The sequence below is a fragment of the Pongo abelii genome, chromosome 10, assembly GCF_028885655.2.
Source record: "Pongo abelii isolate AG06213 chromosome 10, NHGRI_mPonAbe1-v2.0_pri, whole genome shotgun sequence".
Classification (NCBI taxonomy): Eukaryota; Metazoa; Chordata; class Mammalia; order Primates; family Hominidae; genus Pongo; species Pongo abelii.
Genome location: NC_071995.2, coordinates 122,720,798 through 122,739,072, shown reverse-complemented (window position 1 = coordinate 122,739,072; position 18,275 = coordinate 122,720,798). Strand labels below are relative to the sequence as shown.

At 45.2% G+C, this 18,275-nt stretch overlaps 1 protein-coding gene across 1 annotated transcript in view; it reads right to left on the bottom strand.

The window, feature by feature from the left end:
- Positions 1-18,275, bottom strand: part of DNAH10 (dynein axonemal heavy chain 10) — a 169,130-nt gene that overhangs the window by 53,852 nt on the left and 97,003 nt on the right. Inside the window, exons 40-50 of the mRNA XM_054527692.2 lie at positions 15,826-15,961; positions 14,490-14,612; positions 13,279-13,413; positions 12,761-12,977; positions 10,393-10,512; positions 9,299-9,444; positions 7,198-7,350; positions 5,415-5,675; positions 2,997-3,169; positions 1,561-1,654; positions 1,118-1,285 (exon numbers count right to left, since the gene is read on the bottom strand). Coding sequence (XP_054383667.1) covers positions 1,118-1,285; positions 1,561-1,654; positions 2,997-3,169; positions 5,415-5,675; positions 7,198-7,350; positions 9,299-9,444; positions 10,393-10,512; positions 12,761-12,977; positions 13,279-13,413; positions 14,490-14,612; positions 15,826-15,961 — 1,726 coding nt within the window. The remainder of the gene's footprint in view (positions 1-1,117; positions 1,286-1,560; positions 1,655-2,996; positions 3,170-5,414; positions 5,676-7,197; positions 7,351-9,298; positions 9,445-10,392; positions 10,513-12,760; positions 12,978-13,278; positions 13,414-14,489; positions 14,613-15,825; positions 15,962-18,275) is intronic.

The following is an 18,275-nucleotide window of genomic DNA, read 5'->3' as shown; positions in this document are numbered from 1 at the left end:
CATTCTCAGCAAACTATCGCAAGGACAGAAAACCAAACACCGCATGTTCTCACTCATAGGCGGGAATTGAACAATGAGAACACTTGGACACAGGAAGGGGGACATCACACACCAGGGCCTGTTGTGGGGTGGGGGGAGGGGGGAGGGATAGCATTAGGAGATACACCTAATGTAAATGACGAGTTAATGGGTGTACCACACCAACATGGCACATGTATACAAATGTAACAAACCTGCATGTTGTGCACATGTACCCTAGAATTTAAAGTATAAAAAAAAAAAAAAGAATTTAAAATCTAGCACGGTGGCTCACGCCTATAATCATCCCAGCACTTTGGGAGGCTGAGGAGGGAGGATCACTTGAGCCCAGGAGTTCGAGACCAACCTGGGCCACAGAGCAAGACTACCTCTCTACAAAAATAAAAACAAAAAAATTAGCTGGGCACAGTGATGTGTGCCCGTAGTCCCAGCTACTCGGGAGGCTGAGGCAGGAAGATCACTTGAGCCCAGGAGGTTGAGGCTGCAGAGAGCCGTGATCGTACCACTGCACTGTGGCCTGGGTGACAGAGAGAGAGAGACCCTGTCTCAAAATAAATAAATAAATAATGTCTTAAAGGATCACTGGATTTTAAGAGACAGACTCCCTCCTTTTGTCCAGAGGAGATTAAGAATGGAAGAGAGATTTTTCTGAACATCTATAGTAGTTACAATAATTAAACTGTTTGGGTCTCCAGGACTAATCTAGCTTTCACAATCGAGATTTCCATCTGCTGGGCTTTGATTGGCCAGCAGCGAACCAAAGCAGGTAACAAAGCTCATCTAATGAATTCAAATGAAAATGAATATTAGGGAGTCAAACAAGTGGTTCCCAAACCTGGCTGTGCACCAGAATCCGGGGACCCTCCATGGGCCCAGCACAGCAAATCTCACAATTTCCTAACGTCACTCCCAAGCATGCTGGATGTGGGAACCACCGGACCAGACACAAGCCCGTATTTCAAGCCCTCAGACAGAGCCACAGGTGTTAGGCTCCCGGGCACCCGCACGATGCTCAGCTCCCGCTTGGCCTGTGCTCAGGAGAAAGGGAGCCCACGGACAGGGTGGGGCTCACCCCCACCTGGAACAGAGCTTTGGCCGCCTCGTAGTCCTGGATGTCTTCATAAATGCGTGGTTCTCCTTCGTGCAGAGCCATCCGGAAGTCTCCAAACAATATGGGATCCCTCATCACCACCTCCACGTCATCGTTAAAATGTTCCGTAACCAAGCTGCCTATGTGCCGTTGTACCTTGAAACAGAAGCCCACTTAAGGACCCAAACTCAACAACAGTACACGGGCTGAAACTTGTTAGGAGCAGAGGATACGCTATTATTATCTAAAATAATTTGCATTCTATTTTTTTTCAGTTGCTGCAAGGTGCTTAATAACCCACCCACCCTCCTTTGCCCCACTGCCCTTTCGTGCCTGTTTTTCTGCAATTCGTGTCCTATATAAAAACACTTTTGGCACTTGTTTATTTTCCTGAGAAGAATTTCCTGAGAAGAAGCATTAGATGTACTGACCAGCTGCTTGTCTGTTTCACTGATCAGCCGGTCATGGAAGACTCTCAGACACTCATTCCTCCAGACTCTCACCATCTGGGCCACCGTCTGGAATCTGCAGAGTGGAAGGGACAAAAATCAGCCAGGAAGTCACCTGAAGGATACCAGGGCCGACAGCTGTGACATTCAGACAGACGCACAGAGCGCAATAAAGGCCCAACATTTCTCCAGTCCTGCCCCCCTAGTCTCACATTAATGAAATCTAACCAGAGAATCCAATAGAAGCTAAGAAAGTAATGTAAACCCCCTAAAGTCATCATCCATAGCTTATCTTACTGTAGGAAAGAAAAAAAGAGCGTCATCTATAAATGACATAAGTACCTGACATCATCCCTACTTGTTGGAATACATGAATTTAAAATCAGCACCTGGGTCACTGGCAACTTCTTTTTCTTTCTTTTTTCTTAAGAGGTGGGGTCTCGTTTTGTTACCCAGGCTGGTGCATTGGCACAATCATAGCTCACTGCCACCTCAAATTCCTGGGCTTAAGTGATCCTCCCACCTCAGCCTCCCAAGTGGCTGGGACTACAGGTACATGCCACCACACTCAGCTAATTTTTTAAATTTTTTTGTAGAGATGGAGTCTCACTGTGCTGCCCAGGCTGGTCTAAAACTCCTGGGCTCAAGTGATCCTCCTCCCTTGGCCTCCCAAAGTGCTGAGACTATAGGCATGAGCCACTGTGCCTGGCCGACAGCTCCTTTTTCTAAGAGCCAACTCCATCTGGCCCCAGTTCCAGAACTTTCCCTGCATTCTAGCAAAGAACCGTCACTCCACCTGAAACACCTGGAGCTGCCCTCTCCTGACCGCCCCTGACATTCTATATGTTTCAAGGCACTCAAAAGCAGGATACATGGAAAATTCTCAATTCATTTTTCAGTATCTTCTGGATTCATAATATGAATCCACATAATTGGACTATGCTTGCAAATCCACATAGACTAAAGTAGATGTTCATGTGAAGGTATAAGCCTAGTTTTAATGGGGAATTTCCCTATACCGTGACTTAAATCCTTTCTGTCCTCTGCTTACTTCTCATAAAGACACACATCCTATAACCAACTGGCAACGATTGAGTTACATGAGCAAAAGGCTCCATGCAGGCAAATTCCAACTTCAGAACTGAAAACGAGAAGTCAACAACACAGTCCTGCCCGAGGGGTGTGATAGGCTTGTCCACACTTCTGCTTCTCTTGGTTTTGCCTGTTTCAATTCAAAGGCTTACAAAGCATCAAGCCTTAAGCCAAGTGTTGGTCTCTCCTCTTCAACATAAGCAAAGACATTGGGTAATTAATTCATACAATGATTCATCAAATCCATTGATAAGCCCTCTGTCTTAAAAGAATAAGAAAACCATCATACCTGTGGGGCATATTGTAGTAAGATAAACCAAACTCACCGCTCCGGGTTAGTGAGGACAAGACCATTAAAAACCCGTGAGAGATCTCGAAGGTTGAAGATGTAATGGAACTTTGACGGAGTGGGAGGTAGGTCTTGCACAATATTTTTGTAAAGTGCTAGCGTGCAGAATGTCAGCTTGCCACTCACAGCCACCATGCTCTCATGAAACGTCTGAAAAATGCAAAGACACCCCCCCAACACAAAAATGTCCTTCAGTAGATGAATGAATAAACAAAATGCGGCAGAGCTGTACAATGGAATATTACTAACCTATAGAAAGGAATGAAGTTGGCCAGTCACAGTGGCTCATGCCTGTAATCCCAGCACTTTGGGAGGCCAAGGTGGGCAGATCACCTGAGGTCAGGAGTTCAAGACCAGCCTGACCAACACGGTGAAACCCCATCTCTATTAAAATAAAATATAAACATTAGCTGGGCATGGTGGTGTGCACCTGTAATCCCTGCTACTCGGGAGGCTGAGGAAAGAGAATCGCTTGAACCCAGGAGGCAGAGGTTGCAGTGAGCTGAGATCGCGCCATTGCACTCCAGCCTGGGTGACAGAGGGAGACTCCATCTCAAAACAAAACAAAACAAACCAGGATTGAAGCACTGACAGACACAAGCTCCAGCACAGACGACCCTTGAGAACATGATGAGGAGTGAAGCAAGCCAGGCACAGAAAGCCACATGCTTTATGACTGTATTTATATGAAATACCCAACATGGAAAACTCCATGGAGACAAAAGGTAGATTCACGGCTCCTGGGTATGAGAGGTGGGATGGAAGTAAGTGCTAATGTGTGTGGGTTTCCTTCCGGGGTGATGAAAGTGTTCTGGGGTTAGACGGTGCTGATGGTTGCACAATGCTGTGAATGGACTAAATGCCACTGAATTGTATGCTTTAAAATGGCTATAATAACTAATTTTGTGTTATGTGAATTTTTTTTGAGATGGAGTCTTGCTCTGTTTCCCAGACTGGAGTGCAGTGGCATGATCACGGCTTACTGCAGCCTCGACCTCTTGGGCTCAAGTGATCCTCCCACCTCAGCCTCCTTTGTAGCTGGGACTACAGGACACCACCATACCTGGCTAATTGTTTCATATTTTTTGTAAAGACAGTGTTTCACCACATTGTCCAGGCTGGTCTCGAACTGCTGGGCTCAAGTGATCCGCTCTCCTCAGCCTCCCAAAGTGCTGGGATACAGGTGTGAGCCACCATGCCCAGCCATTATGTGAATTTTACTACTTTATTTATTTATTTATTTATTTTTTATGTATGTATTTTAGATTGAGACTCTGTTGCCCATGCTGGAGTGCAGTGGCATGATCTTGGCTCACTAAAGCCTTTACCTCCCAGGTTCAAGCAATTTTCCTGCCTCATCCTCCCAAGTAGCTGGGACTACAGGTGCCTGCCACCACACCCGGCTAATTTTCGTATTTTTAGTAGAGATGGGGTTTTGCCATGTTGACCAGGCTAGTCTTGAACTCCTGACCTCAAGTGATCCACCTGCCTCAACCTCCCAAAGTGCTGGGATTACAGGCATGAGCCACTGCACCTGGCCTGATTTTTTTTGTATTGCTCTAGATTTTCACATTAACTGTCAAGTCAACATGATGTGAAAGCAAAGACCCCAACCAGCCCTTGGTGGGAGTTTTATTTGACCAGCACAGACCTCCCAGTTTTGAAAGCAAATGCCTTCAGGTAGGGCATGAACGGGCCAGGTGTTCACAGCTCGTACTGATCAGGCCTGGCCACTCCACACCTTTATCTTACCCACCTGGCCCCTGGAGCCTCCGAGTGTGCAGAGTCCGCTTTAGCAGGGAAACGCCAGATCAGAAGATCGTTGTTTAAATGAATGGGTTCCATTTGGAGAAGCCAAGTAAACCATAATAATAACAGCAGTAACTAGAAACCAATGAGTAGCTGCTATGCACTAAGCAGTTTGCACTAGGCATCCTTTACACGCATTTCTTTCCTTTCATCCTCCCAAAACCCAGTGAGGTGGGGACCATCATGATCCCCCCGGCTCCAAATGAGGTTAGGAGAGTTCAAGGGACCTGCTCCCGGAGCAGAAGGGGACTGACTCCAGGGCCCCAGCCTGCTAGTTGATTCTTTGCTGTCACTCAATGTGGCATGAGCACCTCAGGGCCACATCAGGACTCCCATGGGCCCAAGGCACTTTTACCTCCATGGACCCCTTCCTCCATAAAAACACATTACAATTACATTTTATAATGTCATCGTATAAAGGTGATTTTTTTCTTCTGATTTTGAAAGAAATTAAAACATTTTCATAGGCCCTTAAAAGTATCAAGGGCCCTAACCCTGCTGTGCCTACATGGATAAGTCAGCCCTGCTTATGTTTCCCCCCAATGCAAGGTCTTCCGGTTTAGACTTCTAGTTAAAATCAAGTTACCGAGGTATGGCCTTTCAGGATGGAGGAATAAATTAAATGCAGAGACTCCTCTGAAGGAAATGGCACGTTGAAGACACTAAATAGTGAAATAAATCTCGGGTCAACTTCATTGCGGCCTCCTCCAGCCTTTCCCATTGCAGCAATAAAGCCAAGGTCTCGAATGCTTTTACAGTTCAGCTCCTTCCCACGGTCATATAAGTAGCCTTTTTCCAACAGCAGCTTCAGCAAGGCAATTGGCTGCTGTGTGCCATATTCATCCACCTTGATTTTTATAAAAAAGAAAAGAGAACAGTAGTATCGCAAAGCGGGAGTCAGAGAGGCCTTGGCTGACCATCCCAACTCAAGCTCATTTCTCCCGTTACTCTCCAGGGCACCTCGGTTTCAGTTTCATGGGGCTTCTCAAAGGTTGCAACTGTATATATCCATTTGTGATTGTGTTTGTTGAAGTTTGTCTCCCTTACCATACTACAGCTTCATGAGGGCAGGAACTGCATAGGTGTTGACTACACAGCACCAGTCCCATAGGAAGAGCTGAATAAATATATGTTAATTCAATTAATCAATGGATGAATGGATAGATGGACAGATGGACGAATGGACAAATTGATGGATGGGCAGATGGACAGACAGATGGACAGACAAGAAGTCAACAATGCAGTCCCACCCAGGGGGTGTGATATGCCTGTCCACACATCGACGCTTCTGCTTCTCTTGGTTTCACCTGTTTCAACTCAGGGGCTTACAAAGCATCAAGCTTTAAGACAAGCATTTGTCCTTTCTTCATTTAACATAAGCAAAGACATTGGGTAATTAATTCATACATTGATAATGACAGACAGATTGGACCATCCATTGAATGGACGGATGGATGGATGGATGGACGGATGGATGGATGGATGGACGGATGGATGGATGGACGGATGGATAGATGGATGGATGGATGGATGGATGGATGAATGGGTAGATGGATGGACAGGTGAATGAACAGATGGGTAGATGGATAAATGGACAGGTAGATGGAAAAACAGACAGATGGGCAAACAGAATAGATGGATAGATGAATAAATCTATGAATGAATGGACAGATGGATGGTTGGATGGATGAACAGATAGGTAGGTAAATAACAGATGGGTGGATAAAAAAATGGACACATGAATGGATGAATGGAAGAACAGACTGATAGATGAATGAACATATGGATGGATGGATGGATGGATGCATGGATGGATGGATGGATTCTGGCTTTGCATACAGTCCTTCTGGAAATAGACTTTCAGAAAAAAAATGGTTCTATGTAATAATATAAATTTAAATTCTAGTATGCTAAGAAAACTTTGTACTTCTCAGGCTCAGACCCCAGAAACATACTCATAATGCAGCTGAAGTTTCTCTTCCTTGAAAAGTCCAGCAGAATTCTTGGGAAGGGTCTGCCCTGATGCCTCCCATGTACACGGGGCCAACAACAGTATTATTATCTAAATAAGAGCTCCTTTAGAAACCACTTCCTCAAATACATGCTGAATTTAGTGCAAAGGCTGCTGGCTGCCTGCTTCCGTCCTCTAAGAAACTAAGGAACATGATCAGTCAGGGAAAGGTCCCTTTGTGTAAGAAGAGCATCCCAGGCACATTCTGCCTTAGGCTGGCTCCCCGCAGCCTGTACCCTGTAGACATCGCACAGAGGTAAAGATCAATGTTCTCATACTCACTTCTAACACACACACACCCATGCAAACACAAGCACTGTCTTGACCCATCCCTCCACCTGCTTGAGCATCTAACTACCCTTGGCATATTCATGTCATCCATGAACACCAGCAGGCGTTTTCCCATGGGCGGGCCGTAAGTATCTTTGGTTCGCTTTTCCACATTTGCTTCTAAATTTCTTTGGATATCCATGGACGTGGTGCGGGAGGAGAAGTTGACCATTAACACAATCTGAAGTAGAAAGAGATGATGTGAAAAGCCAGCCTTTTCTTCAGGGTAGCAGCAAACATTTGCACATAACCTAGCAACTATTTTGCAAATCCATTGGCCTCTGAACTAACTTTTTAATAACCCAATGTGAGTCTGTGCTTCATTATTTTCTAAGTGCTATAGTAAGAGTTCCTCTTTCCTTTCAGCAGATTGTATGAGTCAATAGCGAATTGTCACATGTGAGCCTTAGGGACAATGTGGCATAGAAGAAAGTAGACTGAGGGTCTTGTTTCTGCACAGTTCTAGCAAGGCAACTTCCAAAAAGTCATTCAACCTTTCAGAGCCTTGTTTTTCTCACTTGTAAGATGATCATAATGGCACCTCTTTGGACTACTTCATAGAGCTATGCATCGTATGAGATGCGGTATCCAACAGTATTTTCAATATGACAATATTCAAACATAAATCACTATCATGCTGGCTGTATCTAAATAGGTCAAAGAGAGCATGAACAAGTGGTTCAGGCTTTGGGACTAACTGCCGGTGGGAAGGGTGAGGGAAGCCCCCGGATGCTCACGCATGTGTTCTTAAGCCCTCCTGCCATGCTTAGGCTGGCGAGAGCTCCTTGATTAGTGGTTCTCACACTTAACTAATTATGCATCAGCTCCACCTGCAGGGCTTGTGCCACACACCTTGCTGGGCTCCATTCCCCAGAGTTTCCAATTTGGTAGATCAGGGTGTTTTTTGTTTTTCTATTTTTAGGAGATAGGGTCTTGCTCTGTTGCCCAGGCTGGAGTGCAGTGGTGCGCAATCATAGCTCACTGCAGCCTTGAATTACCAGTCTCAAGTGATCCTTCTTCCTCAGTCTCTTGAGTAGCTGGGACTACTAGGCACAAACCACCATTCCTGGCGGTCTGGGGTATTTTTTAACAAGTTTCCAGTGATGCCAAGGCTGCCAGTCTGGGGACCACACTTTGAGAAAGAACCTCTGACTTCCATAACTCTCTCCATGTAGGGCACCCAAAGTGCAGGCGCACACGAGCTGAACGTGTTGAAGCCGAATGTGTGCCTTGCTAAAGCCACTGTGTTCAGGTGTACCTGGCTGGGCTGATGAGCACCAACTGCAGAGTCCTGGGGGAGGGGTGTTGTGAAGGAGGCTCCCAAATGCGGCTTCCTAGTGCCTGACTCCACAAACCTGCAGGTCCCTCTGGCTGTAAACACTGCCATGCTCCCTGTGCACATCTCCATGTTTATCACCCCACTGCCTGCAAATCCCTACAGAACAGATCTTGACAGCTTGTTCACTATCACTTGTCCTGTGCACCCTGCGAACTCTATGCCGGGTACATATCCAAACCCCAACACATTGGACACGTAGCTGGCTGAAGGAAGGAAAGGAAACACTTGCAAAGTTTTAGAAACCCAAAAATGATGGTGAATAATGTGACAGCCAGCCTCCAAGAGGGCCCCAGATCATCCTCGCCTCCAGGTGTCCACGCCCTGCTGCAGGCCCCTCCCACACTATATCAGGGTATACAGGGTGGCTTCTATCTCACCCATAGATTAGGGCAGAAGGGAGGGTATGTGACTTCCAAGGCCAGGTCATAAAAGACATCATAGTATCTGCTTTGCCATCTATCTTAAGCACTCACTCTACCATGTTGAGCACACCCAAGCCATCCATGGAGAGAGCCACATGGTGAGGAACTAAGGCCTCCAGCCTCCAGCCATGTGAAACGTCATCTCAGATGAGGATCCTCCAGCTCTACCCAGGCCTCCAGATGTCTACAGCCCTGGCCAACAGCTTGACTGCAATCCCACGAGAGCCTGAGCTAGAAGCCCTCAGGTAAGTCACTCCCACATTCTTGACCCACGGAAACTGAGATCACAGTGCTTGTGGTATGAAGCTGCTATGCACGGGAATAATCTGTTACACAGCAATAGATAATTCATATGAATAATGACTTACGTTAGTTTCTTCACTCAGATTTTTGAGGAAATTCTGGGTAGTGGCTGTCTTAGAAGTGCCAGATTCACCAACAAAAATAACAGGTTGCTTAATTTTAACCATTTCTTCCAATATCCAGGTAGTCCGAGTGGTATCCACCGTGTGAACTAAAATAGACATTAGGAACAGGGGCATCTCAGCAACTCCAATAGGGTGAGCACTGGGGGCAATGTGGAGTTGTCCTAGAACCCCACAAATCCCACAAAAAACAGCAGCAAAGGCCAAGACATGACCTCAGAAACATTCACCCATTTAAGTGTATAATTTATGGACTTCGGCACAGTTCTACAGCAGTGTGATCATCACCACGGTCCAGGTTTAGAACACCCAAGCCGTTTTTAAGATGCAATTCTGACTTATGCTCAGGATATTAAAAACTCAGCTTCTCTGTTGCTGACATCACTCAGACCCCTGCGGGATTTAACTTCCTGAGCAACACCTTCTTCTGAAGAGGCAGTGAAACCACAGCATCAGGTCTGGCTCCCTCCTGCACTGGCAGGTTTCAATCCTGATGGGCTCCCGAGAAAACAGGGACGTCTCACTCCATAAGCTCAATGGACCAAAGTCAGACACGTGCTTTGTGAAATTGTTCAGCCCATATTTTATCTGAATAGCCAGAGGGGTGCATTCTAAGTGTGGTTCAGTATGTAAACTCCCATGGCACACAGCTTTTCAAGCCAGCGCCCTTTATAAAACACCGCCTCGTTCATTGCTGTCTAGTCCCCAACCAGCCAGCTCTGAGGACTGAAGAGAGCCCAGGGAAAGGCCAGGGGAGGCGAAACAGCATCTCATCCGCCTGTGGGGATCGGCCTGCTGGGGAAAGAGCTGAGAGGCAGAGCCATGGAAGATGCTCAGAGCCAGCAGCTGACAAAAATACCAAAGGGACCACCCTCCATGCCCAGGAGGGCCCACGGCTCACCCTCTTCAATTCTTCTCTACCAGCTCTCTGCGTGGGACTTAGAGTAACAGAGAAGCCATGGGATCTTCTTCGCCTCCTCCTAGAGCAAGGATCACACACTCCTAAACCCAGGAACAAGGATTTGACTCTGACTTACCCAGGATGTCGATAAATTTCCTCTCGGGAGCATGAATATACTCTGGAACTAATTTACTCCACGGGACCCATTGATTCCGTTTGTTATCAAAATGAAAGTCATACAAGGTTGGAAGTTGACCTATAGGAAATAATGGTTGATTTCACTTGAATCACAAACACGGAAATACAAAAGCGGTTCTGGCACATGCTTGAAATGAACTAATGTTGCTTGTACTGCACGGAGGCCATAGTGAGTACTCCAACGCTGCTCCTTCACTGGACAGATACTAAGTACCTTGAACTAATGCTACTCATCACTGGACAGATACCAAGTATTTGGAGCTTTTTATGCTTCTTGTTCACGGGACAGTCACTAATGTGACTTGTGCACTGGTCAGGCACTTTCTGAGTATTTTCAACTAACGCTTCCCTTTCACTGGACATACACTTCCCGGGGAATACAACAGTGAAGCAGAGAGCCCTGGTCCCTACCCTTGCAGTTGTTGGAGGGCCAGGTGGGGGACAGATACAGGCAAGAAGTGGCCATTTCAGTGTGGAGCCATAAGTGCTGCAGCAGGAGAGGTGCAGGAACAATGGACAACGCAGGAAGGCAGCAACCCAGGCGGGGCAGGGGAGCGATGGAAGCTGCAGGTGCCCGGGTAATCACCATCGCCTCCACCCAGGCCATGAAAGGCTTTATTTGAGCACGTCTAAGAGCTGACGGGATGGTAGAGAGGGGGAGACTGAACATGAGAGAGAGAGAGAGACTCAGACGGAGCGAGGAGCCTGAGAAGGAGGAAGGGGCTGGGTTGGCCTTGGCTGGGGTGGGGTGGGGGTGTCCTCTTCCCCTGTAAAAGGAGAAAGTCAGAGACAGGAGCTGTCGGCTTTTCAGCTGGAAGGAGAGATTCCTATCAGACAGCTTCTGTTGTTCCTGTTGAAGCAGGAAGAAAGATCAGCCGCGGAGAGAGCGGAGAGGGCACGGTGAAGATTTGGGGAAAAGGCCCAATGCTCCTTTGGAGCCAGGAGTGAGCGTGCCGGCTGGGGACCGGGATTTATGGAGACATCTGTCTTTGTGGCTGCATGGTCTTCTCCCTGTCAGCCCCTAGACAGGCAGAGAAGACAGACTTGGGGTTTTCTCGGAGGGATTCAGCAGGACAATTAGGCAAGGCATTCGAGGGTCTCAGGCAAGAGTGGCTGAAGTGAAGGCCACCAGCCAAGGAAGTGAGGATGCAGGGAAGGGGCAAGTATGGGTGCTCGAGGTGACAGCAGACACTGGGGCGACACAGTGTCCATCCCCATGAGGCCAAACAGAAGCACATGTGGCCCGAGTCTCAGATGCAGAGTAGGCGGAGAGCAGGATTCGTGACGCAGACATGACAGTGCCAGAGGTCACCGTCGAGGGTGTGCTCAAGGGCCTGGAGGGCTGAAGCTGTGAGCAGGTGTCTGGAAATGGGATGCCCACAGGGCCATTCAGGCCCCCAAGATGAGGGCAAATGAGGGAGACAAGCCAAGGACGCAGGCCAACATCGTCTCCAAGTGAGGGAATTGCAGACGGCAGCAACACACAGCCAGCGTGGCCGCGGAGCAGAAAAGCACTCCCTCAAGGGAGACTTCAGTTCTGGAAAAGTGCACTCAGACTCCCACCAAATAAAGCAGGGACTTGAAAAACATCTTGGATTTGCTCCATGACTGTCCATTAGAAAGATCGGAGGTCATTTCATTTTAAACTTTAAAAACACCACCAGGTAAGGACTATAAAATACAACTTCAAAAGCCATCTATATTCCAAGCCATGCTCAAATAGCAGTAAGAGATGGACAAAGAAGGGTCCTAGCACTGCATATAGACCTTGGAGAATGCATCTTTTTCATCATGTATGATTCACTGAAGATGCACATTTTTGTGCAAAAACATAAAATGTTAATTGTATGATTTCCTGTGAACGATTTACAAATCCACACTTGATTGTCTACTGTGCAAATACTCAGGAATACAGCAGATGAATGATAGGGTGGAAATGGAGAGAGGTGGTTAAAAATAAAAATTAAAAAGACAGATAGGGAAGCCCACAGGAGAAGAAACTCAAAGTCATGCAGAATGTGAAAAGTTTAAAGAGCAAAGGAAGCAAGTACCTAAGCTGAGGCAAGAGAAGTTGACCCTCATCCAGAAAGACCATCCAGAGGGCCTGGGCTTCTATCACAGCAGTCGATGCATTTGAACTGCTCCTGGGGGTTCTGCCATGTGCTCTGACCATTGCATGTTTCTCTAAAGAAGCAAACAATCTGGAAAACTCATACAGACAGAAATATGGAAAAGCTCGTTCACTTCCTCTAGAAATTTAACCAAAGGCACTCAGAGCAGGGAAACAGGCGACACTCGGTTCCCACCTGGCAGTTCCCCAGGGTTGGCCCAAACTCCTTCTGTGTCAACAGTAGACAAAGAAGCAAGGCGTTTGATATATTCGTCAAATTTCATCCTTCCATCCTCAAGCAGGGAGGCTCCCAGAGAGCAGTACAAAGCCTCCAGGAAGTAGCACTCCAGCAGGTCGAGGTCTTCTATTTCTCCTTCTAGTAACGCATCCAACATCTTGGCTAACTGGGTTACCTGGTTCACAGGAAAATATCTGGTTCAGCCCACATAGTCCACCCCCACAGAGTCCATTCCAGTCATAAATCCTGGGATCCCAGGTCCCAGAGTGATGGGAGCATATGACCCATCATGTTGGTTCAGACAGATGGAACCCAGTATCTTGACTTGCACAAAAGCAAGCATGGCGCCCGCCTTGGCACTGACCAACAATGCTACTGTTCACCCTGTCTGGCATCTTCACTCCCCTTAAAACCCTACCATAAGCCTGTCTTTAGGAAAGAATTTCTTTTTGCTAACAGCAGGGATCATTTCTTACCATATTGAGGTCTGTCTGAGGAACTATTGTCTTCAGCTTCTCTGCTTGTCTTCCATCCACTATCCCTTCCACTATCACATCCATGAGATAGGGCACATATTTCTCAAAGAGTCTATTCAAATTGTATTGCTCCACCTATAAAAAAGCAGCATTCCAAAGCATTTCAAGGGTTCGTTTATTTAAAAGGAAGTTAGTGGAAAGCTTTTCTTGCCCAAAGAGGGTTGAGCAATATCTTCTGATGAATGATACATCTGGCAGGTAAGGAAACCCTGACAATAGTGCCCTATATTTGCAGAGAGATTTGTCCTTTGCAATATGCTTTCATCTCATCATGAAGTGTTTCATTTCACTGCCACAGGGTCTACCATGCCCTTGGGGAAGAAAAAGGGAAGATAACAGGTCCCATTTGACAGGAAAGAGGCTGATCATCTTAGAGTTCAAGTGACTACAGTCATCCAGCAAAGACTGTAAAGCAGCGAAGTCCCCTTCCCTATCAAGGCATGAATCACCACCAGGGATTGCAAAGGTCCTGAGACAGCTGTCTCCCACAGGACAGTGCCTCAAATGGTTCTAACATGCTTCCTTTGTTCTTCCTTTGTTCTGCTCTTTTCTGGCATTATCATGTCCTGGTTTCCATTCACCTCCAACCTAGTAGCCCTCCTAGAGACACACCCAGACCACCTGTGTTCCTTTGAGAAGGTGGTCATAGCGTCCTAGGTGTGGTTGAGCCACAACCCGCACGTGACTGTCACATCTATCTCTGCACTTTTCACAGAAGCCTTTCGTTAAGACAACACACACTTCTGGCCTGTCATCCATTTTGTAAATAAAGGTTTATTGGTACACAGCCATGCCCATTTGTGTACAAATTTCTGGCTGTCTTCATGCCACAACAGCAGAGTTGAGTAATTGTGAAAGAAATCACATTGCCCACACAAAGCCTCAAATATTTACTATCTACCCCTCTACAGAAAAAGTTTGTCAACCTCTGGTCTAGACCAACCAATCCAATCATTACCTACCCCACTGGCTATAAATTATCTGAAATCAAGTAAGTGTGTCTGCCATGTTTTCACTTAATTTGTGCTCAGGGACATGGGCAGGTCAAGGACAAGGTCATCGCCTTCAACTACAAACATCCCTCTGGACTATGTTATCCAACTAGCCATCAATACTAATAACTTTAAGTTCATTTTAGAAAAAAAATTCACCTTGTTTGGTATTTGATTAACCCATTTTTTCCAGTATGGTCGATATTTCAAGTTTTTAGGATCCACATAAACCATTCCACATCGAGAGACAGTTGCAGGGGAGGCATACTGTAAATCTCCAACCTGGAGAAATAAAGAAAATCAATCATGGCTACAGCTATACACAAGATAAACTAGATGTTTAAAGACCTTCTCTTACGGAAAGTTTTTACAACTGCATGAAATCCAAATAATACCAAAATGAACACAGTTTTCATGTGGTTTTTAACTGAACACCTGGGATTTTTATGAGATTACACACTTCTGATGTAACATCTTTTTGGTTTTTCTATTATAAAATTAATGTGAAAATTAATATGCTGTAGAATATCTGACAAAAAATAGAAAAGTATAAAGAAGAAAATAAGTTATCCAAATCCCACCACCCAGAAACAAATGTTGTTTTGGAGTGCTTTCCAGTCAATCTTTTTTCTTTATTATTTTTTTAACATAGTTGAGATCAGGCGGTATAAAATTTCATAAGTACACAGCTAAACCAGATATATTAACAAACCTAGCTCTCCTTACAAAAAAAATATAGTTCAGTCAGCTAATCAGATAATAATATGTACAAATATTCCATGCACTGACAAATTTTACAGTTAGAAATGGCACTAATACTAAGCTAGAGTGAAAGCAAGTCCCAGGGCCACACCTATGAAACAAGCAGTCCATATCCTAAGCAGGAGATAGAGGGCTTTGGAGAATAGTCTCCAGGAAATAAAGGGGCTTGACAGAATACTTAATATGATAGAAAGTTTTTTAAAAAATGAGGTTAAGATAAAGGCAAATAGTGTGAGGGAAAAAAAGGAAGGCAATTACAAACTCCAGACAAAGCAAATGGCTCTAAAAGAAAGTAAATGTAATCACAGTATATTAGTTGGTTCTTCAGTAAATATTTCTATCTTCATTATAATGTAAACATTATCTACTGTTAACCAACTTAGCAATATATTATTCTGACGTTAGTGGTATAAGAGGTGAATTCTCACTTTTGTAGCAGTCAGTCAACAGATAATGTATAAACTATAAAATGTATAAAGGAAGAACATCATGCTAAGCCTGTTACTTATAGACACTAGGGTAATCATCAGAAGAAACAGTTCATAAAGAGTAAAAGTAGTCACCTCTGGGATAAAGAGGGATGAGAGGAGTAAAGAACAAAGAGTTGTACTCATTTAAACCCTTATGCATTGTTTTTAAATAATCATCTACATTTACTACTATTTTAACAAACATTTACATTTTTAATTACAAGAAAGACTTATGTTCAAATTTACTTTTAATCACTACTTGCCTCAAAGAGCAGGGCACAATGTGCTTGGAGCCGGATGCGTTCCCCGTTGGCCAATGTCAACAACCTGTTGTCATCCATCACAGAATTCATGTTTTCCACCCATAAAGCATCCACATCACCATCAAATAAAATATACCTGCAGCAACCAAAGAAAGGAGAGCCATGGGTGCTAGAGAGCTTCCAATTATGGAACTTGGTAAAACCTGCCCATTCATGTTGAATATCTTTTTCCCAGGGTTTTCTAGCCAGGATCTGAGACAGAGCACCCTAGTTGGCCCAGAGGTTTGACTGAATGGTACATAAAAAACTGTTTGAGTCTGTAATCCCAGCACTTTGGGAGGCTGAGGTGGGCAGATCACGAGGTCAGGAGTTCGAGACCAGTCTGGCCAACATAGTGAAACCCCATCTCTACTAAAAATACAAAAAATTAGCCAGGCGTAGTGGCATGTGCCTGTAATCCCAGCTACTCAGGAGGCTGAGGCAGGAGAATCACATGAACCCAGGAGGCATAGGTTGCAGTGAGCCAAGATAGCACTATTGCATTCCCACCTGTGCAACAGTGCAAGACTCTGTCTCAAAAAAAAAAAAAAAAAAAGTTTGAGTTAGTTGCCAATATTTAAGAATGAGGGAACTCCACACAAAAATCTGAATTTCTCACTTCTTGGGCAAGCTGGAAGCTCTGAGCACACAAACCTGGATTCCTTCATGGGAACAATCAGCTGATGCTGAGTAGTGGCTGCCCATGGAGACAGAAAGGGTCACAGTCCCTGCCCCTGCCACAACTCCTACCTCATTCTTCTCTTACATCTGAGGCTGAGTATCAATTGCTATTTATCACTGGTTTTAACCCCTGGTTTCCTGTGGTACAGTCAAGAATAAAGAAAGCATTTTGGATATCCATGTGTAGTGGGTCGAATGGTACCCACCCCCCCACCAAAAGATGTGTTCACCCAGAAGCTGTGACTGTGACCTTGTTTGGAGAAAGGCCTTTGCAGATGTAATTAAGGATCTCAAGATGCGATCATTCTGGATTATACAGATGAGTCCTAATCTAATAACAAATGTCCTTATAAGAGAAAAGCAGGAGGAGACCTAAGACACGCAGAGGGGAAGGCCAAGAAAGAGGCAAAGATTGAAATGATGTGGCCACAAGCCAAGGAACACCTGGAACCACCAGAAGCAGAAGAGGCGAGGATTTGCCCTAGAGCCTTCAGAGGGAGTGCAGTCCTGCTCACACCTCTTTTTAGACTTTTGGCCTCCAGAACTGTGAGATAATAAATCTCTATTGTTTTAAGCCACCCAGTTATTTGTTATGGCAGCCCTAGGAAACTAACACCACCATGTAATTTGCTCCACTTCACTCATTTGTGCTACCTGCTGGGTCCCTGGGAGCATCTGAGTTCACAAGCCCTGGTTTACACACCATGTGTCCTGGCAGCATGTCTACTTCCAAGGCCTCAGGTATTCAAGCTTCAGGATGGTTCCATTTTGTGGCTATAATGGGTGATATCTCATGCAGCAAAGCCCATCTCCACAGGACAGACGCTATTCTACTGTGCTGAAATGGTGGTTTGATAGTGCCTCCATTTAACTCACTGATATAAGTAGTTGGATTTTCTTTTTTCAGCATTAACATTTTGGTTTATTTCCTTCTCATATTTTTTTCTTTTTAGATTTTATTTTTAAATAATTTCAAACTTACAGAGTTACAAGAATAAAATAGTATGAAGAACTTCCATATGCCTTTCAGTCAGATTCCCCAATTGTTACTTTTTTTTTTTTTTTTTTTGCCACATTCACACTCTCTCTTATTCTCTCTCTCTCTGAATCATTTGAGAGTCAACTGCAGATAAAATGCCCCCTTCCCCTAAATACTTAAGCAGGTATTTCCTAAGAATAAGCACCTTCTCTTACACAACCTCAACAGAATTATCAAACTCAGGAAATTTAATATTGATACAATACTATTGTCTAATGTATAGTACACATTCAAATTTCACCAGTTGTCCCTATAGAAAGTCTCCATTTATATTCACTATAAAAGGACTCAAAGGCCAGGCGTGGTGGCTCACACCTGTAATCTCAGCACTGTAGTTGGTTGAAGCAGGAGGATTCCTTGGGCCCAGGAGTTCAAGACAAGCCTGAGCAGTACAGGGAGACTCTGTCTCTACAAAAAAAGCAAAAATTAGCTGGGCATGGTGACATGCACCTGCAGTCCCAGCCACCTGGAAGGCTGAGGTGGGAGGATTGCTTGAGCCCAGGACTTTGAGGCTGCAGCGAGCCGTGATCATGTCACTGCACTTAGCCTTGGCAACAGAGCACAACCCCTCTCAAAAAAAAAGGAAGAAGAAGAAGGAAGAACAAAAAGAGGAAGAGGAGGAGGAGGAGAAGGAGGAGAAGAAGGAGGAGGAGAAGGAGGAGGAGAAGAAGGAGGAGGAGGAGGAGGAGGA